Source organism: Ambystoma mexicanum, chromosome 12 (assembly GCF_040938575.1).
Source record: "Ambystoma mexicanum isolate Mex_15411 chromosome 12, UKY_AmexF1_1, whole genome shotgun sequence".
NCBI lineage: Eukaryota > Metazoa > Chordata > Amphibia > Caudata > Ambystomatidae > Ambystoma > Ambystoma mexicanum.
In genome coordinates this window covers 607,930,093-607,956,984 of record NC_090936.1, presented here as the reverse complement: position 1 = coordinate 607,956,984, position 26,892 = coordinate 607,930,093, and the positions used below count along the sequence as shown (strand labels likewise).

General features: G+C 44.6%; 1 protein-coding gene across 2 annotated transcripts in view; it reads right to left on the bottom strand.

Annotated features, from left to right (window-relative positions):
- Window positions 1–26,892, bottom strand: part of SERPING1 (serpin family G member 1) — a 396,098-nt gene that overhangs the window by 35,820 nt on the left and 333,386 nt on the right. For both annotated transcript variants that reach the window (XM_069629023.1, XM_069629022.1), the window contains exons 6-7: window positions 17,512–17,645; window positions 13,790–14,009 (exon numbers count right to left, since the gene is read on the bottom strand). In XM_069629023.1, coding sequence (XP_069485124.1) covers window positions 13,790–14,009; window positions 17,512–17,645 — 354 coding nt within the window. The remainder of the gene's footprint in view (window positions 1–13,789; window positions 14,010–17,511; window positions 17,646–26,892) is intronic.

The window sequence follows — 26,892 nt, the reverse complement described above, 5'->3', positions numbered from 1 at the left end:
AGAGGCTTTACAGAAATGAAAATCCACAATTTCTTTAGCTCGATTCGAGCAATTACCCCAGTAATTTCAGGGGAATGAGAAAACGAAAAGTGCAAGAAAAGCTATTTGGAGGAGGAAAAAAGTGTACGCATTAGGTTAGAGGTGGGGTAAGGGAAGAGGCCATCATATGTAGTTGGGGAGTTAAGGGTGGTCTGGGAAGACAGTTGCAGTTTGGAACTTTTCACATTATCGGGGGGAGTCCTGCGAGATTACCGCAGTAATAAGACAAGACGCACTCGGAAACAAAAATAGGTCACACGAAGCAAAGAGAGGGAGTAATGGGAGGGCGATAGGGAGGTCAGAATCAACTGAGGGGGAACCTAGGGAAAAGGAAGGAAGCACGTAGGGAATGCCTGTGAGGATCCGTTCAATTTTCGAGCGTTACGAATGTAAATAGCGCAAGATTACCACGATTATTGAAATAATGAAATAAGTGCATGTCTTATTTCGCTATAGTAATCGGTCCAAGCCTGCAGAGCTTTTGTGTTTCTTGTTGTGCCCCGTTTTGCTCCTAAGCCTACGGGTAGATCGCCTGCGCATTATATATTTAAAAAGAAATCCAATTATTGGGGGATTATCAGGGGAATGGAAGCAGAGGGAAAAGAAAATTGGGGGACATCTGTTGTGCCAGAGGGGTCCCAAAGAAACCTGTTGGTGCAACATGTGCAGCGGCCACGGCTAAAGGCCATGATGAGTGAGCTTGAAAGAAACCTAGTGTATTAAAATATACAGTGGACACGACGAAAGGCCATGCTCACTGGCCAGGGACTAAGGCCATGGCTAGTGGGCCCCAAAGTAACCTATTGGTGCAACACGTACAGTGGCCACGGCTAGTAGCCCTTGAATAAACTATGGTATAACAAAACCCTTGAAGTTCATTGAAGAAACTTTAGTTAAGGGACAGTTAAGGTTATCAGGTTTAATGCAACACAACCTTTGAAATACCAGAGAATGTGGGAAGTGATGATCATTTTAAATTGGCGTCCCTCCTGTTGCAAAGACCATGAGCACAAACGCAACAGGTGGGATTCACAATGAAAAACAAAACTAGAGGCTGGCAAAATAGCTCCGTGGGCTGAGTGCTCACTGCTGCTCTTGTGTGTGATCTGCAGGTCGCAGGTTCAAATCCCAGCAAGGCCAACTCAGCCCTTCATCATTCCAAGGTCGATAACCCTTGAAATTCGCCAGTTATGGTAAGCTAAGCAACCATAACTTGCGCCACCACCATGCACTGCTAAGCCTAATACCCAGGACATCAAAGATGACATTACAAATGTCATTGATGACATCACATGTCTGACGCCCCTTTTCCTTTCCCGACATATCTAGGCCACATGATTTTCTTCATTAACAGTCAGGAACTAAAAATTGTAAATGTACTATATTTGTAGACTTATCCTTCAAGTATGTTCTAACAATAATTCTCTTATGGTCCAGTCATATCTTATGAAACATATACATAGGGGAAGACAACCTTGAAAGACAGCAATCCTTTTTGTGCATTAAAATTATCAAAGTTATAAGCACTTGCTGATAGTTTTGATGTTTTATTACTGTACTTTCCCTGAATATGCTCATATGTTTATATGTTGTACTCACACTATTTTCCTTAGGGTCCAGACACATCATGTGATGTATATAGATAGGGTAAGTAACAGCTTTGAAACAGCAATCATTTCTCTGCATAAAGGTAATCAGTTAGGTTATGAACACTTTCTGCTACTATAGCTGTTTTTTTTCTTACAAATATGAATATATACAAGGGAATTGAAGTATGTGGTGTTCTCTGTGATTTGTCTATAATAATGCAATTATGTAGTAAGTGGATTTTATTACCTACTTATCACAAGTTTCACTGTATGCAAAACTCTAATATGAAAACAGTTATCATTTCACTATTCAACATGGCAAGCGTATGAATATTGCACCTCCATCATGTATGCTGCACACAATGCCTATGTTTCTACATGAGTACCTTAGTATACTGGATTGAAGTTAATAGAATGCTATTTGCATCAATGCATAGCTTAATGCACTGATTAGCACTTGATATTTATTCCAATAATCTTTGACACTTTAACATTACACTAAGAATCCCTTGTCCAGACTTTTCATGAAAGGTAAACATGTGATGTCATCAGTGATGTCATCAATGACATTTGTGATGTCACCTTTGATGTTCTGGGTGTTAGGCGTAGCAGTGCACGGTGGCGGCGCGTGTTATGGTTGGTTTGCTTACCATAACTAGCGAATTTCAGGGGTGAATTTCAGGGGTTTTTCGGTTTTACTTGGAACCATAACGTCCCTTTAACAAAGTTTTTTCACTGAATTTCATAGGTTTTTAGTAGTGCAACGTAACTATAACGTCCTTTTCAATGGATGAAGAACACTAACATCCTAGGTTCTCAAAGTGGGAACCCGGGGTGGTAAAAAAAAAAGATTTTCCTTCCCAAACCGGAATGCCTGCAGCGTCCCGGTGTAGGAAGTAAAATCTTTTACCAAGATGGACACCATGGAAAGGGAAGGCGGGTGTATAAAGAGAACACAACAGGGCATGGGTTGGGGAGACCGGGAGGGAGACATGGGGCATGAGTGGGGGTGGAGGGCAACAGGGAGACACGGGGCATGACCGGGGGTGGAGGGCAACAGCAGGGAGACGCGGGGCATGACCAGGGGATAGGGGGCAACAGGAGAGAGACAGGGCATGAGAAGGGGGTGGGGGTAACAGACACGGGGCATGAGAGGGGGTCGTGGGCAACAGCAGGGAGACACGAGCAGGGGTGGGGACAACAGCAGGGAGACACGGGGCATGACCGGGGGTCGGGGGCAACAGCAGGGACACTGGGCATGAGAGAAGGGGTGTGGGTAACAGCAGGGAGACTCAGGGCATGAGAGAGGGGGGGTGGGGGCAACATCGGGGAGATCTGGGGCATGACCGGGGGTGGGGGGAAACAGCAGGGAGACACGGGGCATGAGCGGGGGGTAACAGGAGAGAGACACGGGGCATGAGCGGGGGGTAACAGGAGAGAGACACGGGGCATGAGCAGGGGGGTGGGGGAACATGAGGAAGACACGGGCATGGGAGGGGTGTGGGGGTAATAGGAGAGAGAGACGGGGCATGAGCGGGGGGTAAAAGGAGAGACACGGGGCATGAGCAGGGGGTGGGGGAACACGAGGCAGACATGGGGCATGGGAGGCTGGGGGGCAACAGGAGAGACACGGGGCATGAGTGGGGGCAACAGGAGAGACACGGGGCATGAGTGGGGGCAACAGGAGAGAGACACGGGGCATGAGTGGGGGCAACAGGAGAGAGACACGGGGCATGAGTGGGGGCAACAGGAGAGAGACACGGGGCATGAGTGGGGGCAACAGGAGAGAGACACGGGGCATGAGCGGGGGGTGAGGGGCAACCGCAGGGAGACACAGGGCATGAGCGGGGGGGCAACTGGAGAGACACAGGGCATGAGTGGGGGTGCGGTAACAGCAGGGAGACAGGGTATAACCAGGGGGTGGTGGGCAACAGGAGAGACACAGGGCATGAGGGGGTGGTGGGCAACAGGAGAGACACGGGGCATGAGAGGGGGTGGTGGGCAACAGGGGAGAGAGACACGGAGCATGAGAGGGGGTGGGGTGCAACAGCAGGGAGACACGGAGCATGAGAGAACACGAGGGAGCTACGGGGCATGGGGGTGGGGGCAACAGGAGAGCGATATGGGGCATGAGAGGGGGTGGGGCAACAGCAGGGAGACATGGGGCATGAGCGGGGGTGGGGTGCAACAGCAGGGAGACGCGGGGCATGGGCGGGGATGGGGGAACAGGGGAGAAACGAGGCATGAGCGGGGGATGGGGGAACAGGGGAGACACGGGGCATGAGGGGGTGGGGGGCAACAGCAGGGAGACATGGGGCATGACCAGGGGGTGGGGGGCAACAGCAGGGAGAGCATGGGGCATGACCAGAGGGAGGGGGCAACAGCAGGGAGAAACAGGGCATGAGAGGGGGAAGGGGCAACAGCAGGGAGAAACAGGGCATGAGAGGGGGAGGGGGCAACAGCAGGGAGAGCATGGGGCATGACCAGGGGGAGGGGGCAACAGCAGGGAGACACGGGGAATGACCGGGGGTGGGAGAACACGAGGGAGACATGGGGCATGAGCGGGGGTGGGGGAACACGAGGGAGACATGGGGCATGAGCGGGGGTGGGGGAACATGAGGGAGACATGGGGCATGGGTGGGGGTAACAGCAGGGAGATGCGGGGCATGGGCAGGGGTAACAGGAGAGAGACAGGGCATGAGGGGTGGGGGTAACATGAGAGAGACACGGGGCATGAGCGGGGATGGGGAACAGGGGAGAAACGAGGCATGAGCGGGGATGGGGGAACAGGGGAGACACGAGGCATGAGCGGGGGTGGGGGTAACAGGAGAGAAACAGGACATGAGAAGGGGGTGGTGGGCAACAGCAGGGAGACACGGGGCATGAGCAGGGGTGGGGGCAACAGCAGGGAGACACGGGGCATGAGCGGGGGTGGGGCAACAGCAGGGAGACGGGGCATGAGCGGGGGTGGGGGCAACAGCAGGGAGACACGGGGCATGACCGGGAGTTGGGGGTTAACAGCAGGGAGACACGGGGCATGACCGGGGGGTGGGGGGCAACAGGAGAGACACGGGGCATGAGAGGGGGTGGGGCAACAGGAGAGAGACATGGGGCATGAGCAGGGGGTGGGGATACAGAAGAGAGACATGGGGCATGAGCAGAGTGGGGGTAACAGGAAAGACAGAGCATGAGCGGGGGCAACAGGAGAGAGACACGGGGCATGAGCGGGGATAACAGGAGACAGACATGGGGCATGAGGGGGGTGGGGGCAACAGGAGAGTGACACGGGGCATGAGCGGGGGTGGGGGCAACAAGGAGGAGACGGGCATGAGCGGGGGAACACGAGGGAGACATGGGGCATGAGCGGGGGTGGGGGAACACGAGGGAGACATGGGGCATGAGCAGGGGTGAGGGGGAACAGGGGAGACAGGCATGAGCGGGGTAGGGGGTACAGGAGGGAGACACGGGTAATGAGCGGGGGTGGGGAGGGGGAACAGGATATCCGTTCCTCGGTCCTCCGCAGGCCACTGTGTACCAACGGCGTGTCTCCTGCAAGTCTGCAGCAGCCTGGGATGTTCAGGAAGTGTAATCCACATGAACCTCACACAGCCCCATTGGAGGCTCGCTGTCCTCTGATCTTATCGCATCAAAATTTTCGCTGAAGTCTGAAGTCACCAGAGCTTGCCACAGATGCCAATATACGGACAATAAACTAAGATTGCGGGTGTCTCTGCAAATAAGATTCACTGCACACTTTACTGCAGCCAATGGGAGAGCACGTCAGATGTCCGCGGACATCACGCAAGTCGCTTGCCCAATCCCCGTCCTGTCCACGGAGCGAACACGGAAGTGTGTCCGCAAAGCGGACACAGATATCACTAATTTTTTTCACTTACATTTGTCTTTTTTTTAAAAAAAACTACTGGACGAATTTACACAAAAAAAAAATAAAGCACGCTTTCGGGACCAAGCTGCCGCTACTGCAAATTTAGTGTAAATCCGTCCAGCGGTTTGGGCTGCAAAAAAAAAAAATCAGAGTGGGCCATATACTTTTTTTGCAAAGTTTGGTGAGGATTCGTCGAGGGGGAGCGAAGTTATAAGCCGCCCAAAAAGGGCTCTTCCTATGGAAACAGCAACTTAACCATAACTATGGTATGGTTCCAAGTAAAACCGAAAAACCCTTGAAATTCGCAAGTAATGGTAAGCTAAGCAACCATAACTCGCGCCAACACCGTGCACGGCTAAGACTAACACCCAGGACATCAAAGATGACATCACAAATGTCAATGATGACATCACTGATGACATCACATGTCTGGCTCACTCTTCTTTTCCTGACATATTTAGGCCACATGGTTTTCTTCACTAACAGTCAGAAACTAAAAATGTTATTTTATTTGTAGATGTATCCTTCAAGTAGGTTCTTACAGTAATTCCCTTAGAGTCCAGTTACATCCTATGAAACATATACATAGGGAAGACAAGCTTGAAAGACAGCAATCCTTTTTGTGCATAAAGATAATCAATAGACTTATGAGCACTTTGATAGTTGTTTTTTTATGGCTGTATTTTCCCTGTATATGGTCATATTTGTATACATTGTACTCACACTACTTTCCTTAGGGTCCAATCACATCAAGTGATACATATACATAGGGTAAATAGCAGCTTTGAAACAGAGCAATCATTTATTTGCATGAAAATAATCAGTTAAGTTATGAATTGTTTCTGCTACTACTTGTGCTTTTTTGCTAACTTCACTTTCCCTGTATATATCGCTATGTGTTCTTGTGTCTGTTTTGTCTATAGTAATGCAATTATGTAATACATGTGTTTTATTAGCTACATATTACATATTTCACAGTACACAAAAATCTATTAAGAAAACATTTCATTATTCAACATATTAACATTACGAATATTATACCTTCATCTTCTACGCTGCACACAATGTTATGTTTCTGTATGAGTAGCTTAGTATACTAGATAGAACCCCATAATAGAATGCTATGTATATCAATGCATCGTCAATGCACTAATTAGGGTATGATATTTATTGCAATGATTCTTGACACTTTTTTCGCAACATTATAATAAGAATCCCTTGTACACATTTCATGAAAAGTACATGCACATGTGATGTCCAGGGTGTTAGTCTTAGCAGTGCACAGTGGTGGCGCGAGTTATGGTTGCTTAGCTTACCATAACTGGCGAATTTCAAGGGTTTTTCGGTTTTACTTAGAACCATAACGTCCCTTTAACAAAGTTATATATATATATATATATATATATATATATATATGTTTTGCAACTTATTCTCAGTTTTAAATAACTACTTGTAAGTACTAGACATCAGTAGCGTTTGCCATTTGCACATATTTCGTTAAGCAGTGGGGGGTCGGAGGGCCAGGTGAGTCAGTCTTCCTGCAGGTGGGCTGTCCAAGATCCTTTATCGTGCATCCCCACTGCACTACTGAGGTACACACCCCTTCAGCCCAAACACCAGGTTTGGAATTTGGTAAACAATCTACCACAACATCTGTCAATCGCAAGGGGGGGGGGGGGGGAGAAGATAGGCAGCCTTGTACTGGTCTTCTTGGTGATGAGAAGATGGGGCCAACTCTTCATATATATATATATATATACAGACACACAAAAGGGCCAGTGCTGTGGCCTCAAGGACGAATGTCAAAACGAGGACAAGACCAGCATAGCGACAAAGAAAACACCTGCATCATATTCCAGGAACCAAAGCAGCTCTACAAATATAAAATTAAATTGTTTCTTATATCATGCTTCATGGCTCCAAGTGTGGACCCGGTATCAAACTAGTCCTCCTTCACATTGTCCTGTTTCCAAGACCAGTGCATTGCCCCCGAGCGATCTTCCCTGCCATACAAAATAAAAAGGGGAAAAATGCCAGAAAAATAACCAGATGAAACAAGAAAAATACAATAACAGGAAACAACTCAACTGCAAGTTTAAACGGGAAGTGACATGACAGTAGAGGACCAAACATGGAGACATGCAAGACACAAGGTGCCTTCTGTCGGATTGTCCTTTATAATAAAACATCACTTGTAAGTGAACAGCAGAGGATGGACCCAATCTGCTATGTTGTTGGCCATCTTCCTACAGGTAAATTCAAAGGTCACGTATGAACGCACCCCTCCCTTCGGAATATTTTGCACTGTTCCAGGTCTCCATGATGACCAAGTATTGAAAGTATAGGAATCGGGCAGTTCTGGGATGAGGGTACACGACTGCCCCTCTGCAGAGGTAAATCCTCATATTACACTGCTGGACTCCGGTTATCTAACCGTCGTTGGAATTGGTTTAAACCTGAAGGAGCTTGACTTGGTCTCGTGTTTGAAACAAACCAACAGAACAATCTATTCCATTACGCTCATGGTTTAAACATTTTATATAATAGGTGTGATATTACAGGAAGTGGTCCTGAAAAGCAGTATTAAACATGCATGGATTAGTTTGTTTTTTTTTTAATTATTGCGTTCGGATTGGTACACTGCACATAAATTAATATTCTGTGGCATTTGTGGATTCAGATGTCTCTTGCAGCCATTGCATTCCGGCAGAGAAATATAGGAGGCAAACTTCACAATTTACTTTATACACTTGATGAAAATACTGTAGGAAAAAAAACACATTTCCAATTTTAGACTAAATCGGATTCCGCACTCCTCCAAATGTACCAAATGCAACTCACCTAAAGGCATCAAACTAAATCCACCTAATTGCTTTCCAATGTTAATGTTGATGGTCTCATCCAAGCTGATACAACACTCAGCCTAAAACCTGGGGTTTTGCATGCAAGAAGGTACGAACAACGCTTTGTAACAAAATATCAATCTTTTTGGTATTTCATTTTGATTGAGACTATAATTACACAGCTCAAATTGTAAATTAAATTGAGAGATTAGCATTTGAACAAATTGTATTTAGGCATTCAGGGATTTACAGAAATATACTAAAAATAAGTTACTGCATATAACTGCAACTATAAAACATACACGTTGCATTGAGGGTGCGCCCAAAATGGAAAAAAATAAACTATAGATTCCTTCCTTTCATTATTTACAAAATGTGCAGATAATCACAAAAATCAGACCAAATAGTTTTACGGTGAAAGCCATTGGGGATCAATGCGATATACATTTCTTCATTAATATTTGCACATGGTAAATACTTCTGCAATTGCTCTACAGTAGATGACAAACTGTGTCCATTTCGGCAAAACAGATCTTTTAAACAGTAGTGAGCTCAGGGTCATCAATCTACACAACTGACATTTTAACCATGACCCCCAGGAGGCAACGGACCGGATTGGTTTCAACACATATGCCTGTTACACTGATAAACCATTGCAAACCTTCTTCCAAATTGTGACAAGTTGCAGACTTACCACAACATATGGAATAAACCAGAGTCGAGACTACCACACCTTGAGCAAATGCCCTCACAATCTGGTCTAAATAACCTGATTTTGGCTGATGTGTAGAGCAACCTTTCAAGGATTTTAAATTGTATTAAACAAAATTTACATTTGAAAGATAACTCCTTGTTTAACCGGTACCTTAACTGCCATTGTAGGTTAGTATTGTCAAATTGCAAGTCAATTCTTCATTTGACACAGGCCTTCGACCTGCCATTTTTCACCCTTTTATAGGTTATCAAAACATGTTTATTTTTGTGGGAATTCACAATATATGTAATATATGGATGCAAGGGGTTTTCCACTACGAGCTCTAAATGCGGACTAATTGGTGCTACCAAAGAATTTACATCACACCATCCCCCAATCCTAGTTATCACATGTGCCCATTCATACATTTCCCATTTTGGATACATATCTCCAAAAAGATTTATATTGACTCTCGGTCATGCTGATTGTATCGCTTTATTAATGGTGGGGCCTACGGGTTGGGAACTGCCATACAGCGACGCTCTTATCATACGGTTCAGTCATTTTCCTCTTACAACAAAGATGTCCTCAGGCTTTTAAAGTAGCCTTGTCTGGGTTAAAATGACATCCTTCATTATATTGTGATGGCATTAATATTGATTTAAGGTTGGCACTTCCAACTGCGCAAAATACTAATCCTTCCAACACCAATATGTAGAAAATTGGGCTGGCACTTTGTCACATATGGCACGATTTTTATTGATATTTCAATGGACCCTAGGGCTTTACCTCGCCATTTTTCTCGTCTCAATGCACCTCCTCCATAGACCAGACTTCCTTAACCTCAGGTTAATATATAGCGATTGTTTCTCCTTCAATATGCTAATCTCTAAATGAGCTGCAATGTTAATCCAGTGGCATTTAGCCATATCTCTCTGAATTCCCTTAGCAACTTCCTAACTTTCCCTGCTCTAACCAGTTGCTCGGGATATAGAGGGGTACAGGATTGTGCCTTACACACACTGGTTAATTAGGTATTTTGTATCACGCTTGTTCTCTCCTCTCCCTCATCTACTCTTCCCTCTCCCCAGCTTGTTCCTCCAATGTCTTCCATATTTTCTAGCCCTTGGCCTTCATCCTCTCGTGTTACTGCTCCCCCACACTACTGGTCCTACACCACACACCTGCTCCCTTCTCCGCACTATGGCTCCCTCATTTACACTACTACTCTCCTCCACATTACTACACCCTCCTCCACACTAATACTTCCTCCTGCACACTACTGCTCCCGCCTCTCTCAGTATCATTTGCTTCACAATCATTCTCCATACTTAACTTACCTGCATACCTGGTTTCACCCTTAAGCTATGTATGAAGTAGCACTGCCCTCTTAGAAAAGACAATTTCCTGGAGGAAAAGGTTTGCATTTGAGCTAATTTGCATACCCGCAATGCCTTGCTGTTGTGGCTCAGAACTGGAGCTTCCAGCGATGGCTACTAGGTGGGTCTGAATGTGTGACTTGGCTCAATTGGACTTTCCTATTTTCACATTTCAGGTGAAAGGGTTTTTTTTAAAAAAAAACCTTTTTAAACCCACAATAACTTTCTTGGTGCTGTGAAAACATGGCCAAATGCTCCAACCACAAGGCTGTCAGGACTACACTGCGCTAATCCCTAGTAAGGGTGAAACCAGGTATGTAGGTGTCCTGGCAGCCTTGCAAGCAGGACTGTCTTGGGTTGATTAATCTATGTATAAAGTAGCAATGCCCTCCTAGACAAAGGCAATTTCTTGGAGAAAAAGGTTTGCAGTTGAGCTAATTTGCATATCCACAATGCCTTGCTGTTGTGGCTGAGGACTCGTGGTGAACTTCCAGTGATGGCTACTAGGTGGTTTTGGGGAATGTGTGACTTGGCTGAATTGGACTTTCCTACTTTTTTAAAAAATATATATATTTAAATACATGCACACAAAGATAGTGATTTTTACTGTCTTAGTCGATAGATGTTGAAGGGTCCCCAACAGTCGTGCCCGAGTTTAGAGTACTGAGTTCAATAAAAGAAATCGCTTCCTCAGGTATTGCAAAAAAGTATGTTGTGTTGTTAAATGGAATTCATAGTTGCAGTGAGAAAAGCATAGCCTACTGAAAATTCCTTTTCTTGAGAAGTTATGTCACACCTTGAAATATGCGAAACTCCCGGACTGCGGTGGAATAATCCAGGAAAAGATGTATTGTATGCGATTCATAACGGAGCTCGTTTCTTGCTCTTGCATATTTTAGGACCAAATGTCTGCCTCTCTAATTTAAACTGTGTGCTGTGATGTGGGTTTTTTCCTGGCTTTGTCTTCAGGGAAAGTGGGTGGTGAGCACACGCCACCATAACATTTGGTGAGAGCGCCAGGTTTCCCCAATAGCTTGAGCTAAAGTTCTTCAACCGCTTTTTCCACATTGCCATTAAGAGCCCGTTTAACTGATTATGCAAATGTTATTGAGATGAGATTGCGGTTCTAAATCACCACAATTAGCTTTAGTTTGTTTCTGCTGTGAAGATCATTAATGTTGTCCAGCATCCTCCGTGGTTCCAGTAAGTTCCACTGCTTCAGTAATTCTACTGTGTGCCTTCTCCTGTTTGGGTCTTTTGGGAGACACATGCAATATCATCTAATTTACTGTCGATCGAGTTAAACTCTGCACAAGTCAGTTCTGCTTGTCCGATGCAGTTGCTTCACGAGAACCTTGATCCTCACTTAGTCGCCCAGCTTCTGAGGGTGTGCTTGACTAATTTCTCAGCACCCTTTTAGCATAATTATCCATTCTCTGTTTTTTGTTGACCACCATCTAACGGGTTTGTAATTTACAGTGAGTGTACCAATTGTGTAGCCGGTTAGAAAGAGCACAATATATAGGGCCTACACAACATAAGAGACACTGTCGCACTTCAGACGACCCCTCTGTCAGGCAGCAAAATGGGTGAGTAACGGATCATTCAGAGCAATGCGTCCACACCAGCCAGATCACTGTGTAGCTAACATTTTGCCTGCAGCGCCCTCCAGAACTTCCAATGAAGTTCACTGCAGCAGGCCCGTCTCCTAGGTCATTGCTGTAAGTGGCGTACCTCGAACAGGTACTCCGCTCACAAGGCAGCACTGTCCACCAACGTGCACGTCCTTGCCGTGGAGCGGGATCAATGGAGAAGGCACCACTCAATTTCTCATTCTAGAGGCAATGGTGCTCCTGTGAACTTGACTGTGAACACAAAATAAACTATTTGTCACAAAACAAATGCAGTGAAATTCGCACTGGCGTGAAGAGTCAAAAGAGAGCAGGCATATTGTACGGCTGCTCCCTAGAGATTAGTTTGAGATTACATTTTAACACAGACCCAACAAACAGTTACAAATACAAAAACACATCCAAGGTAGACACCAAATCAGGGTAATGCTCATCCAATCATCAATTAAGAGGACTTCAGCACAATGCAATACCACCCCATTAGTGTTCCCTCAATTCTCAGAACGGCCCCAAGAACTACAACAGCGCTCAAACTCTCAACAAGTGAATAGCTACGTATGGGAACAAGAAACTCTCCCACTTCCGATTCAATAAGCCAGCACAGGCCCATCGTACTAACCCATTGTGCAGCAATCGACACACCCAACAAAGGCCCAAGGAAATGCAGTATACTTGGAAGAAAGAAGAATGAATCCGAGCTCACATTTGCATTTTGGGCCAGCTCATTTCTAGGAGTCCACGCACTTGTATGTTCTGATCCTCATTCAACGTAAGTGCTCAAGAGCCAGTACAATAGGATAGAACGTAAACTCGATTACAATTTTGTAATCCTAACTACAGCTGCTTGCTCAGTACCAACATCACTGATGACATTTCTGATCATTAGCATTTTTCTATGTAAAGAACTGGCAACTGATCAGTAGAGTCACCAGTTGTAACATTAAACTCGCCAGACCATTCTACGTATACATTTTATTTCTAATAATTTTGACTGTCAATTTCGCGCTAATTTGATTATTCTCAATATTTTCAGCATCCACTGGCTTAAATAATGTTACTGTTTAAAACATTTACTTTCGATTCAAATAAATGGGCCAACCCCTTGTGCACAATTTCAACATAAGCACTTGCTCTACTTATCCCCCCTAAGCTTTTAGCCAACTTCCTGTCTGCTTCTTCTGTCTCTCTTTGCTCTCTCTCTGCACCAGGCCTTTCCCCTAATCTCTCACCACCCAACCACCACCAATTAGTGCCCCCTTCTCTGCTTCACCATATCTTGTGAAGATTCACTAGTAGACTGCCTTACCTGCACACTCTGTGCTTTCAATGTTCACAGCTTGCTCTTGCTTCTGCTACATAGCCCATGGCCTTATTTCCCCTATATTTAACCCACTGGTCCGACGACAAGACTTGTGGGGGAGCTGCAAGTTGCTCCCTGATCATGTTACAGCTAAAACCTTGCAGCGTGGTAAATAGTTTGGGGATTTTATAATGTATGGCAATGATAGTGAGATCAAGCGTATTCAAAAACAAAAATAGTAATTTCAGACTTTAAAATGAGCACTCTTTATTTAAAAAAAACATGCTGCTTCCCAATCACCTGGAGCTCAGCAAATAATCTCACCATTCATTTAAGTTTCAGCCAATATCACCACATGATCAGTTACCCAACTTGCAACCAGTTACCATACGAAGATGGCTCGATATTAAATTAAACACACTCCTTACCTAACTTGTTGAAAATGCTCTCTAGATCTTGAGTTGAGTCCACCTTGAACCGGGGCAAGGAGACCATGTTTGGGTTGACGTGGGCATTGTCAAGTCGATTTATGATTGCCTGAAAGACTTCTGGGCTGAGCTGAGCTTCAGTCTCAGAGAGTGGTCGATGTGGAATCTGGGGCACAAAAATCAGCATACTCATGTCGTCTGACAGAGGAAAGCGGCCAATCTGTGTGAAATAGGGATTAATGATTGAGGAGAGAATGAGAAACGAAATCACTTGTTTTAGTTGCATTAGCAGGTCTCATACACGCAAACACAATGACAGTCAGGACAAAAGCATCAGCTTCCAGTCGGCTTTACAAGGACTTGATTCTCCTTCAGAAGGAACCTGCCAACTGCCACTCTAGTGAAGTTTGGGTATATGACTCCCAGAATTCCTCTCCATTCACTATGCGGTCTATGGGTGATGGGAGGTATAGTCCAAAACATCTGGAGAGTTTGAAGACTCCCATCTGAGAGCACTAGAATAAATCTCCATATTCAGCCAGTTAATAAATAACCATCGCTCAACCCATCCATGCTTGAAGTACAACAGCGGGGTTCATTGCCGTCTTTAATCAATCCCTGCCCTACTAACAAACTACCCACTGTTTGAACAAGGGATACGTGAAATCAGAAGACCGATCAAACCCATTGCTTAATCAATAGAACCCTAAATTCTGAAGACTTATTTCACCAAAGGGAAGAGCTAAAGTCATCTCCAGGGTTTGCCAAAGCTTAAATCCCCACTACTAAACCAATGTCTGACTTCGATCAGAAGACCCACGCCCCAGCACTGAGGGCTCAATTCATGTCCAGGTAATCTGTGACTGCCTTTGAAAAGGCCCACTGCTCACCTGCTTGTAATCGGAGGACATTCTCTATATGGATAAATGCGGCATTCATCAATGTTGATTCTGAGCACCCACTTCTCAACCACCGGATCACTGAACTTGGAACACCTATGTTTCTATGGTAAGAGCTGAATTAATATTCAATTTTCTTCATTGTACTCTGGGAAGGAGTGTAGGAGGTAAATTCCATGCACAATCAAGGTCTAAACACCCACCACTCAACTGACAAGAGGCCAACCAGGACTGCAGCACAACTATTTCCTATGTGGAGAAGAGAATGAAATGTTCATTCACACCTGAATATATAAACGCACATAAATGCCATACACACACCGTGATTGGAGTCACCTCTGTTTTCTGAGGCGACAGTGAAACCTCCCTCAAATCACACTTCCCTTCTCGCACACTTACTCCAAGTTAATGAATTACATCCCTAAGCAGAGGCACAGACAGGGTAGGGCCTTAGTGGGCAAGGCTCACCCAAAATCTGTAAATGCCCACTCAGCAGCGCTGTGTGGGCATTTACAGATGTTAATGTCACTGCAGTGGTCCCATCTACCTTAGCCTCAGGTCCCACTTGTTAGACACTCCTGGCTACGTCCCTGTCCCCAAGGCAAGAGGACTGCCTTCTTCGAGAGAAAGAAGGCAAGAGAATAAACAGGGAACCTCTAGAGGGGGGCCTTGAGTGAGTCAGTGGGTACTATGGATTAGATAGAGGGGGCCGTTTATTGTTCTGTGCTTATATATTTTCGATATGCTTGCGACAGTTTCAGAAAGGTGTCAGTGCTCTTCATATTGAATGCAAGGCTTACAAAAACGTAAATAGAGCTGGCTGATGGAGAGCAAATAGTTTTGGTCCCTATGAAGTAAGTTCTAGAAGGCAACATCACCCAAGAAAGTGAAGCCGAGATGGGATTTAAACAGCCATTTATTTACTGATCAGGTGGCATCCAACAGCCTTAAAAACATTAACGCCATGACAGAATTAATAGGATTTGCTATGAAAGCCTTAAAGCTCTGTTAACTTCTAAGGTTTCAATCACAACCTCAGCAGGATTGGTTGATGTACGCAGCAACAAGGGGGTGGTTGTCTCCGACTGCTTTCTCCTAGGTGCTCCATTCATGAATTTGAGTATTAGTAGATCGTGTTAGTGGATAGTGATAGTATTAGTGGGTACACTGCTCAAATGATGACCCCCCCCCCACCTCCCAATTTGGAACATATGGAAATAAAATGACTTAAGCCTCATGAAAGAGGGTAAGTAATGCTGGCTATGCCTGAACTAGAGAACACCTACCACTCCCAGGCCCCATCTTCTCCATAGAGACTCAAGAGGGCAAAGTCGGTTGAGACACTCATTTGTCACATTGAATGTAAAAAGAAAGTGCCAACTACATCAGTGTCCCCTCATGTTACCGGACATTGTGGTCCGTTAGCATTTAAAATAAAACACAACAGGCCCACAAAAAGAGGTTGTTGCATAAGAAGGGGACACTTGGGCTAAACAAGGATTTTAAAAAGTCTCCCCCTCTCCATTTCCACTTAGCATTTGTCCAGTGGGTCACCGTTTCCCCATTAACCTTCAAATCTGTTTCCCCCGATTGGTTTCTTCCGACTCCTGCTGGGCTTGGTCATGTTCCTGAGTTACCTCTGCCTTCTAATGTGTCTCATCAAGATCTGGGTTTGTTGGTTGTTTGGGCCACCTTGGTTTTGATGGTTTACAAACTCTGCAACTCGCCTTGCAGTCAAGTACTTCTCTCCAGCTCTCCATCACAATGCAACATCTACATGTCCTGTCATCTCTGATGACTCCACTGAAGACATCTCGAATGCGAGTACAACTCATTGAACACCTGCAAGTGTTACCTTAATATCTGCAACCTCTGGCTCTCCAGATATTTTGGATCATGATCCCCATGAACCCTCACCATTGGCTATTGAAGCCAAGGCTGATGTCCGATGTGATCCACAACACCTGGAGGGCCAAAGGTTGTAGATTGTGTTCTACATTGAGGACCTACACACACACGTCTAACAGCTTCCTGGAAATGTATTCCAGTGACACTCTAGGCTCGAAGTATTAGCAGATGGTCTCCTGTTAATCGGGGTTCTGCCCCCACCTGTATCCAGATTAGGCTGTTTTAGGGTTGATCAGCAGAGGATTTGTTCTTTGCATTATGACTCCTGCCTGTGTACCGACATGGGATAGATGGCTACTGTCCATTTGACTTATTCCCTGGAACAGTGCGCTGATGGTAGGGTGCTATATTCTCGGGGAAGTGTACAGGGGTTTATGATAAACAGAACATTGGAACAAAGACTCTGGTGCGGAAATTTGCCATACTAGACTAACCATAAAATTGCAGATGTGGAGTACACAGTATAAAGAATCTGGCGATAAGAGACAAAAATGCTGTGCTGCCTGCCCTTCCACAAGGAGGGATGAAATTAACAAAGGAGGGGTTTTCTATTCATGTACAGTAGTAAGTGGGTGTATGGAAATGTAATCACGTCCCTACACTGATCATGTACAAATATGAACTTAAACCAAAGCACTTTCAATATAACAATACATCTCTGTCCTTCACGTTCATTCAATACACGCATGCAAACGTGTGTGTGCACGCACACATCTCCAATAATGAAAGATTCATCCGGCAGCGAGGTACCACCTTCATTTGGTGAGAAGGAGCCGTCTCCAAGGTATATACTGTGATGTAAACACACAAATCCAGCAACGGAGACAAGCTTCATTGGAAGGAGCTGCTGTGGCTACAGCAAGAGGGAATTCAGTCAGGAGTTACTCAGATGTGGGTATTTTGTGGCATGCTCACCCTAGCCTTGAGGATCACATCGTAGACAGACACCAGCGGGTACTTCTGGCTGGTCATCATATAAACCTTTTTCGATATCCCATTAAACGATTGCTTCTTTGTATATTTTTCTTCAAATTTGGTTTTCCATTTCCCTGTGAGAGGAGATGGCAGGCATGTTAGGCAATTTAATTATTTCTCCCCCCACAATATCTCACTTCTGTAAATCATGACAACACACACACACAGTTCCCACTTATGCCCTGCTCCACTTCACATAGGATGCATTGTTGCGTCAGGGTAGTATTAGGCAGGGACATAGATAGCCACAGGCAATTAGCAAGGTATTGTGAGCGAAGGAGGGATGCAGAATAACGGATCCCGAAACGCAAATACATGCTTGGGACAGGAAGGGGCAGCTAACGTGGGGCATAGTTCTCCCTGAAAATGAAACTCTGCCTTGTTCGAATTTATAGCCCACCGAAGCAGACGAGGTAGGGTGCTACAATGAGGCCTAGTGAACAGAGGTTGGCCATATTACGTTTGGTAAAAGGTGGGAGCCAGTTGCAACTCTAAAATGGTAACAATTCAAGTCATGTGGGCCTGTTGCAGCTCTCGATGAAGATAACTAAGCCAATTAAACGAGACAGAAGCCGACAGGCCAGCTGAGTGGACAGTGTTTGAAATATGGTGGGGAGAGATGCAGGAGAGATTTGAAGCAGTTATTGGGAGGCTAATGGGGCCGAGTCCATGGCTGTGGCAAACAGCTGATTCTAACTTGTCAAATGTTAAGGGAGAACCGGCAAGGATGGGAAAGTTGAGAGAGCAGCAAGCAAGGCTGCAACCAGGATAGTACAGGAGAGGATGAGGTTGATTGCAGGTGAGAGGCTGTGCAAGGTGGTTGGTGTGTAGGTTAAAAAGTGGTAGGGAATGGCATACTCATAGGGGTGAATTAAAAAGTGGCATTATACACAAATCTTACTTCAGAACATGAATCATTTCATGATCCATGTTGCATCCATGCTCTATTGCTCAGAAGGTACCAATACATTTGGACTCTTTTTGCATAGCAGTTCTGTCCCCACCTCCTCATCAATGTGTTGGCTGTGACAAAGTCCCCTGCCTCACCCCCCGAGGGCTGGTCAGTTACCTCCCCAAGCGTAGAGGATGAACCTGGGGTTGGTATGGGAAGGTTCTCCTGGTTAACTCCGCTTAGTCCTTGTCTCAGGGCCGGGGACAGTGACACAAAACTATCTGGTGACAGGGTTCCTTTTTGAGGGGCACAACGTACACCTGGGAAGTGGAAAACATGGTATAACAAGGAAAATCAGGCTCTCCCATCTCGAAAGCACAGTGCATTAGCTGCTACTGATTCTGGAACCTCTAGCTACTGCCCCATTTAGGGAATCAAGCGATGGAGCCCGGGAGCACTACTAGTACATACAGGGGCTGCCCTATGCTGAATGTGTATCACATAAGAAATAGGCAGGAAACGTGCATCACATAAAACCTCTACAGCCATTCAAACATTTAGACCATAAAGCTAATATAGCCTTCTTAAAGGCGTCAGGAAAAAACTAACTGCCTTAGTCAACCCGCTTGCTTTCCTTAGCTAGAAGTGATGTGCAGACTATCTACGATAGTGGATAGGAAAAGGAGAAGGTACTCTAACTTAGAATTCTTAGTCAGTTTCCGTTGTGTGACAGATTTTTTCAGAAAGGTTTTTTTCAAAGGAAGATTGTGTGTAAAGCTATCCACTACACAGTAGAACTACAGGCACCACTTATTAAGACAAGTGCACTCAACAAACCATAAAACAGAGCACATTTCAGGGAACTAATTATTTATCTGACTTTTTCCCTGTGAGGGTATGCAAAAACCTAAATTCCAATATATGAAGACTAATGATCATTTTGATTGCTCAAATGATCAATCAAATGAGGGTACTTTTTCTAATTAAAAGCATCCCTAACACCAAGTTGATTGGTTTCAGCAACACGGTGGGGGGTTGCCTTCCTCAGGACCATCTTTCTCTAGTAACTTTACTAAATGATGTGCCTGGTTCAATAAATCAATAGAAACCGCTAGCGTTTTTTGTTGTGTTCAAACATTTCTTAATCTCCCATCTATAATTTTATCAGATTGCTGACAAGTTACATTCCTACTGTGCAGATTCCACCTAGTTCAGGATTAAGGTGGCAACTCATTGACAAAGCAAACCCTTACCTGGGTCATGTGATTAGAGGCATAACAAATTGCCTACAAAATAGACACAAAAAGATCACAGAACATATTGTGACGAATCCCGGGGCATTGTTACTGTTTCCATGGGGGAAGCCCATTCCCGAGGCCAGCGAGGTGAGGCCGATGCCCGATAGTCCCTTTGGGGGTGGTACGCAGTAGTTGGATCTCATTGGACGGGAAGCCCCCTACTATCCCAGTGACAATGAGATTGGTAAAACGCGGTATGCCCGCCAATCACTGGACCCTAGACCTCATTCCTATAATCTTAACAAAACCCTGTTCCCTAAGAAGTTCATGAGTTATAGTCACCCTACCAGTTCCCTACAAGGTACTGGGGCTATGAAGAGCACAATCAATCCAAGGGAGATCAAGGGTAGAAATACGGAGACGAGGAAGAATAGGGAGGAGTTGAAAGATACTATTGACAACTACTGAGACAAAGAAGATGCGGAGCAATGCAGAGTGCAGCGGGGAACCAGCATGAGCTGTCTAGACAACTTGAAATAAGTACTGGTATGAAGAGGCGAAGCGGAGGCCTGAAGAGTACTCCTAAGAACCACAATGAGCAGTCTAGTTGTTGCTGGCTGCTCATTGATCAATATAGAGTAAGAAAGGAGGAAAGTCTCAGGAAGCAATAGTTTATCCGGTGTAGGCGGTGGAATGTATCAGACCAGGATGCCAAGAGAGGAGTCAACAAGACGAGGGCCAGTCCAGAGTGGAAGGATGAGAAGGTAAACTGGCAGCTAGAAGCTCCTGGTGTTCCTGAAGCCTGGAAAGCGAATTAAGGGAAGACTGTGCTGCCCAGAGGAAGATTGAGACTGTGGTATCCCGAGCAGGCCAGAGCCCACGACAAGGCTCCCTGGTGGGATACTAAGAACATGCAGTCAGCATCTTCACAGTACCTGGCAGGTAAGTGAACGACGACTGTCCCACAACAAGAGACGCTTAAGGGTCTGGGACCCACCAAACTAAAGCCGCATGAGTCATCTTCCTCATGGCGTACCTTGGGAGGAAAGGGCCCAAGTATCCAAAGGCAAAGCAGAGGGCTCTGGGACCCACCACTATGTCAGAACACCATGAGTCATCTTCCTCACGGTGGGACTTGGGAGAAGAGTGCTTCAAGTATTGGATGCAAAGAGGGGTCTGGGACCCGTTACACAAGAACCACACGAGTCTTCTTCCTTGTGGTGGTACTTTGGAGATGAGGGCTCCAAGTACCTGAACATGAAGAGGGGTCTGGGACCCACTCTGAGAAGAGAAACCACAGAGCAATTCACTAAGGACCATACTTGGCAGGGAAGTGAACCAAGTTGGCCCAAGTCGAAAGAGAAGCAGAGGTCTGGGATCTATGAGAGTTGCCAAGAGAAGGAACCAGAGCAAGGGAGTTGTTGCCTCTGGTTGTTGTGTTACAGGAAACCGGAGATTGTCAAGAGAAGGAACCAGGGCAAGGGAATCATTGCCCCTGGTTGTTGCAAAGCTTGTGAAATATCTAAGAACTTTATTATGGAACTTTGTTTTACATTTCAGAACTTTGGGTTTGGAATTTGTTTTATTTGGCGCTCTCTTGAAAAGAGGAACAAGGCCCGAAGGAAGGAGACATTCTTCCATAATAACTCTTCCCCTACAACATATTCTTCTGAGTTAAGAAGACCTTTTGTTATTTATAGTCAATAGTGTGAGGGATGGAAATATGCTTTGGACTTGTGACAGTGGACTATTTAATGTAGACAAAGACATCCTGACAGTTTCCTTAGTTTTGGTTGAGGCAGGGAAACCCCTCTTAGCTTTAGGGAAAGGTAGGAGTTTCCCTAACCCGCACGCTTTTACTTTCAATAAAAGTTTATACCAATCAATATGAGCCCACTGTATGCAAGCCTTACTTCTACACCCCAACATATAATTAATTTCTGTTAATCAACACAACAGGTGTCAAAAATGCAAATAGTGGCGTCACTTGAAACAAACCTTTTCTTACTTAAACTCATCCGTTAAAGTCTTGCTTGCATGTCACCCCAGGCATGAAATCACATTGCGGTCTGCCTGCGAAGAGATGACCAAGCAATTGATCCCAAAATGACACCAACTGTATGAACCTATATCCAAGAGTCCTAGCTCGCCCCTAAGCTCCTGTCCCAAAAGCTTTCCCCATTTCATATGGCCATGCATGCAGCTAAGGAACGGTTCCTTCGGTCCGTCTAGTGGTCTCGTAGGGGCGGACTGAAAATAGTCTCAGCCGAAGTCTCGTGATGCATCATTACATGACCCTTGCAGACGCTGTTGCAATGATAGCTGCGTATAACGTTGGACCCTCGGGCGTAAACGCATTCAATCGGGACACATGTCCCTCATAATATATTCCTCCCGACTCCGCTCTGGAGCTTACATAGGATCATATTAAAAACAATAATAAATGTGTTCACGTACATTCCTACCAATGTTATTTAAGAATGTTTAGTTACAGTTAGGACTGTGGTGACACTAACCTCAATCTGAGGCAGAATTGAAAGAAACCGTTCTAGTTGGCTTTTTCTCAAACACTACCCCAAGCTCCTGTGTCCGTGGGGTACTCCCACAGAGTTAGCTAACTCTGCTTCATCACGGCACTTCTACAGACCTATATATCTCAAATTGGCTAAAAGTTGCCAACTCCTCCTAATGAGGGTGTGAGGTTACTGTTATCCCTCACATTCTTAAGTGTAGTTGTCACTAATGCCCATCCTGTATTTATAAGGGAACTAGCGCCCCTCTATTTGTTGATATCCCCCTCACAGTTGAACCCCCTCACCTACGGGAGCACTAGCGCCCATGGTTTCCCTCACTTGGTTGCAGGAATCCCATCTAAACCTATAGAAAAACGCAGGTGCCCTTAATTAGGAAAGGAAGCCCATTCAATCAGTCATCTACCATACAAGACCACTGCTCCCATCTGGTTAAAACTAGAAGGGTTTAGCAAATCCACCCCAGAGGCAGGGCTAGGGTGCAACAGTCCAGGAGAGCAGTGCCCAAGAGGAGGGAGGTAGCCAGCCTCAAGTTTCACATGACAACTGAAGCCATCCTCAGAAGTGTTCACACAAGCTGCCAGAAGAGAAACATCTGAGTTCCCCTTCACAAAAGAGCAGCTGTAAGGCACAAGGGAAGCCCTATAAAAGACCACAAGGTCAGTCTGGCAGGCAAAGTCTTGAGGGCTAGAGACGGGAGTTGTTTTGGAGAAGACTGGAGGAGAGAGCAGGAGGACCTGGAAAAGGGAGCAGAGCCCAGGAGACTGGAGAAGAAGTCCAGAAGAGTAGGCCACACTGAAGCCCTGGAGCTGAAGCAGAGATCCAGGAGACCCATATGGATTTTTTTTGGGCAGCTTATAAATTCACCCCTCCCCTCCTGTACAAATCCTAATGAAACATTGCAAAAAATGTATATGGCCCCGTCAGATTGATTTTGTGAAGTTTGGTGAGGTTTCGTTAAGAGGGGGAAAAGTTATAAGGGGGTCCGAAAATGTGTGGTTTTCCTGATAGATGCAATGATAAAAAGCTCACACCTACAGCCCAAACTGCTGGATGGATTTTACACAAATTTGTGGAAGGAGCGGCGGCTTGGTCCCGAAAGCGTGCTTTTGTAAATTTGATGTAAATTCGTCCAGTATTTCTTTTTAAACTACCAGAAAGTAGGTACAAAAAATTTGAGATATCTGGGTCCGGTACGCAGACTGACTTCCCCGTTTGTTCTGGGGATGGGCCTTTGATTGGACGCGCCAGCTGATTGGATGGTAAAAAGCGTGATGTGTCATTTTTGGAAACACCCACCATGTTGGATTTGCGGACAGCCGCCGGTGTCGACGGACAGCACGGTGGGGGAGGGTGGTAAGTGTGGAAAAACCATTTTGGGTTATTTGATGGCCAAAAGAGGATGGGAAGGTTGGGGACTAGAAAAGATGATATGGGACTATGTGTAGGTGGAAAAATCTCAGACAGGTGTGGTAGCAGTCCGCAGACACTGCAGTAGTTCGCGGACAGCACCATGAATGGACAGCTTGGAAAAAACATTTGAGGTTATTTGATGGCTGAAAGAGGGCATAGAAATGATAGGGAAGTGCAATGAAAGTAATGTAGAGCTATTTGTATAGGTAAAAAGGGTTTGGAAATGCTGCTGAGTCCACAATCAATTTCGGTGTCTGCGGATATTTTGATTGCAGGGGGGTCAGGGTGAGTTTCAATAGTTGACAGTGTATGGTACGTACTTGTTATATAGCCAATTGTATTGTGGCGTTGTGGCCAGATTCTGGTCTATGGACACCACAGTAAAAATGTGTGCATAGTAATTATAGGTAATGTAATGTGAGTAAACAGTGTTTGTTATATGAAAGAATGATACAATTAAACTGTATATGGCACTTCTGATTGTAATACAATTGAGGATAGTGCTCACAGAATATGTATTTGATTATACTTGCTATGGTTACTTAGTTTCATAGTGTTATGAAGCTGGAATCTCTGGTTTATTTTCTGTGGAAAGAAAACAGAACAATTTGTTAAGCAAGATAGTTGAAAAGCTGTAGTTGCATACCATTTCACATGTACATTTCTTTTTTAGACCCTCCTAAACAGCAGTTTGTAAGCACTATGTTTGGTACAACATTAGTGTATGACACACTGCTGTTCTGACATTTAATCATTGGGAAAAGAAAATCCATACTTGATTAAATAAAACCCGATTACAATTATGTGAGTGTAAGGGTGATGGTAGGTATGTTGTGATGAAGGGAATGCTTGAAGTAGTTAGATACCTGTTCGCTTATTCTAACTACATTACAGGTTAGATGTTTTGTCGTATAAAAATTAAGATGGCATATTTGAAGTGTTTTGGAATTGAGGGCATTTTTGTATGGATACATATAGACATCGTTCATTAGGGATGCGGTCTTGTGAAACATAGTTGCAAAGAGTGCACGTGTGCTTCAACGTGTATACAAATTTCATTTATAGCAATGTTTGTTTTCCAGTACTTGTAGTAAGTACATTAGGAATTCCTGTCGATCTTCCTGTGTGTTTATGGTACATTTTACCATTCCTGCACAGTAGTCCAATTCTTGCCTTATTCCTGAGACACTAAGTGTTGACAGGATCATTTGTGGCATTTCTATGAAGGACGAGCATTTGCAAACAACTGATATGAGCTGTTTTTAAGTAAAGGTTGTGAACAAGTGGTGGTAATTGAAAGAAGATTAATTGGTACATTAGCATAACCATTAACTCCAGTTGTGTTGTTGAATTTAAATGGACCAGAGATCTGTTCTTTGGATCGTTTGATGGATTACAGATCTTTGTGGAGAAGAGACATTTGTGTCTTTCTGATGGACGTGCAGTTGATTGTGTACTAGACAGTTTCGTAGTTGTATCGTTTGATGCAAAAGGAGTTGGTTGTTGTTTCTTTAGCAGTATTGTTGAGAAATCGGTTAGATTGTTTGTATTACTTGTCTTTTTAAAGGGTTCTTTTTTGAGGTACAGGGTACATATCTAGATGGGGGTGTACAGTGCCCATAGCCGGTTGTATTCTAGGATACAAGGAATGTCAGCATTAACTTTGTTTGCTTCAAAGTTAACTAGGAATAGACCATTGAGTATGCAGATGTGAGTGCTACCGAACCCATACCTTCTTTAAAGACTGATGCCAATGTCAAATCAATGCTCGATTTAGGGTTAGACCTTGTGAATAGTGACAGCATATGCAAGAGATAGAGGAACTTGCTCTCTGCATACGTACATGTCTATGAAAGGAAGGAAATATGCTATTGTCTGGCCAATTGTTTTTACTACTTTACTTTAAAATATTTATAAAGCACGGCCATGGACCCTAAGGCTTGAGGCCGCTACAAGACATCACATTTAAGCAGATAAAAGCCAATATTAAAAAATCAGCTAAAACCAGTTAAGACATTCACAGGTTAAAAACAGTTAATTAAAAGATGGGTCTCCAGCTTCTTTTTGAAGATCTACAAGGATTCAATTCTTCTCATCTCTAGGAGGAGAGAGTTCCAGACTAGTACCCAATTGCAAAGAAGGCTCAGTTGGAAACCTTAACAGTTCTAGAGAGACGCTGATCAAATGTGACGTTTAGCGTCTTCACTTTTTTCAGGGGAGTGATAAATTTACCACCCAACTGAAAACTATCATAGATTGGACCACGTTTTTTCAACGTATGAGTTGGTCCAATAACTAGGAGCTCAGTTTTGTATTTGTTAAGAGACAATTTATTATGAACCATCCATGTTTCAATAATGGCAAAGACTTTAATAGCAAGTTCATCCAAATCATGCAAGCCAGATAACGGGATGACACATTGCTTGTCATCCGCGTAATTGGTAAATATCATGCCCTCTTGATCCAGCATAGCAAATAATTGGCATTGAAATGTTATAAAAGCACAGAAGTGCAAGCCCCTTGAGGCACCCCACAAATGGTGATGGGTGCGGATTCAGCCTCTCTGCAAAACACCCGCTGTCACGGTTGTAGAGATAAGAAGAGACCTATTTAGTAGCTAATGGGGAGAAATTAGCGACCTCCTGCAACCTGGTGGACATGATAGAATGGTCCACCAGGTCGAATGCCGCAGAAGGATCAAGCAGCATAAGCAAGGAGGCTTCATTTTGAGCCATACAGGCTGTAGGAGAGCCGTCTCCATACCAAAGCCAACACGGAACCAAGACTGGTGGTCATTAAGTATGGGATATGTTTTTATGTGTTCGAGATTTGTTTGTAAGCCACACGATCTAGGATCTTTAATAGAAAAGCAGTATTTGTGATTGGCCTATAATTATTGGGGAGGTCAACTGGCAAACATGGCTTCTTCAAAATAGCCATGACCCAAGCCTTCTTAGTAGCTTGCGGTACCTGTTAGAGGCATTGATGAATTTACAGATCACAGTTACTAGTGTGGGAGAGCAAGTTTTAATGATCATAGTGTAAATATCATTTTTGCACTTGGTAGCCTTGAGCTGCTTGATTATGATTTCTAATTCTTCCACCGAGATTTATGAAAATTTTAAAAACTGGAATAAGTGGAGGTCTCAAACCCATTCTGAAGTCTTATATTCAGTATGTTTTAAATTATTTGTTTTTTCTACGATATTTTCCTTAATATGTAATTTATCATGCATGGCTTGTTGCA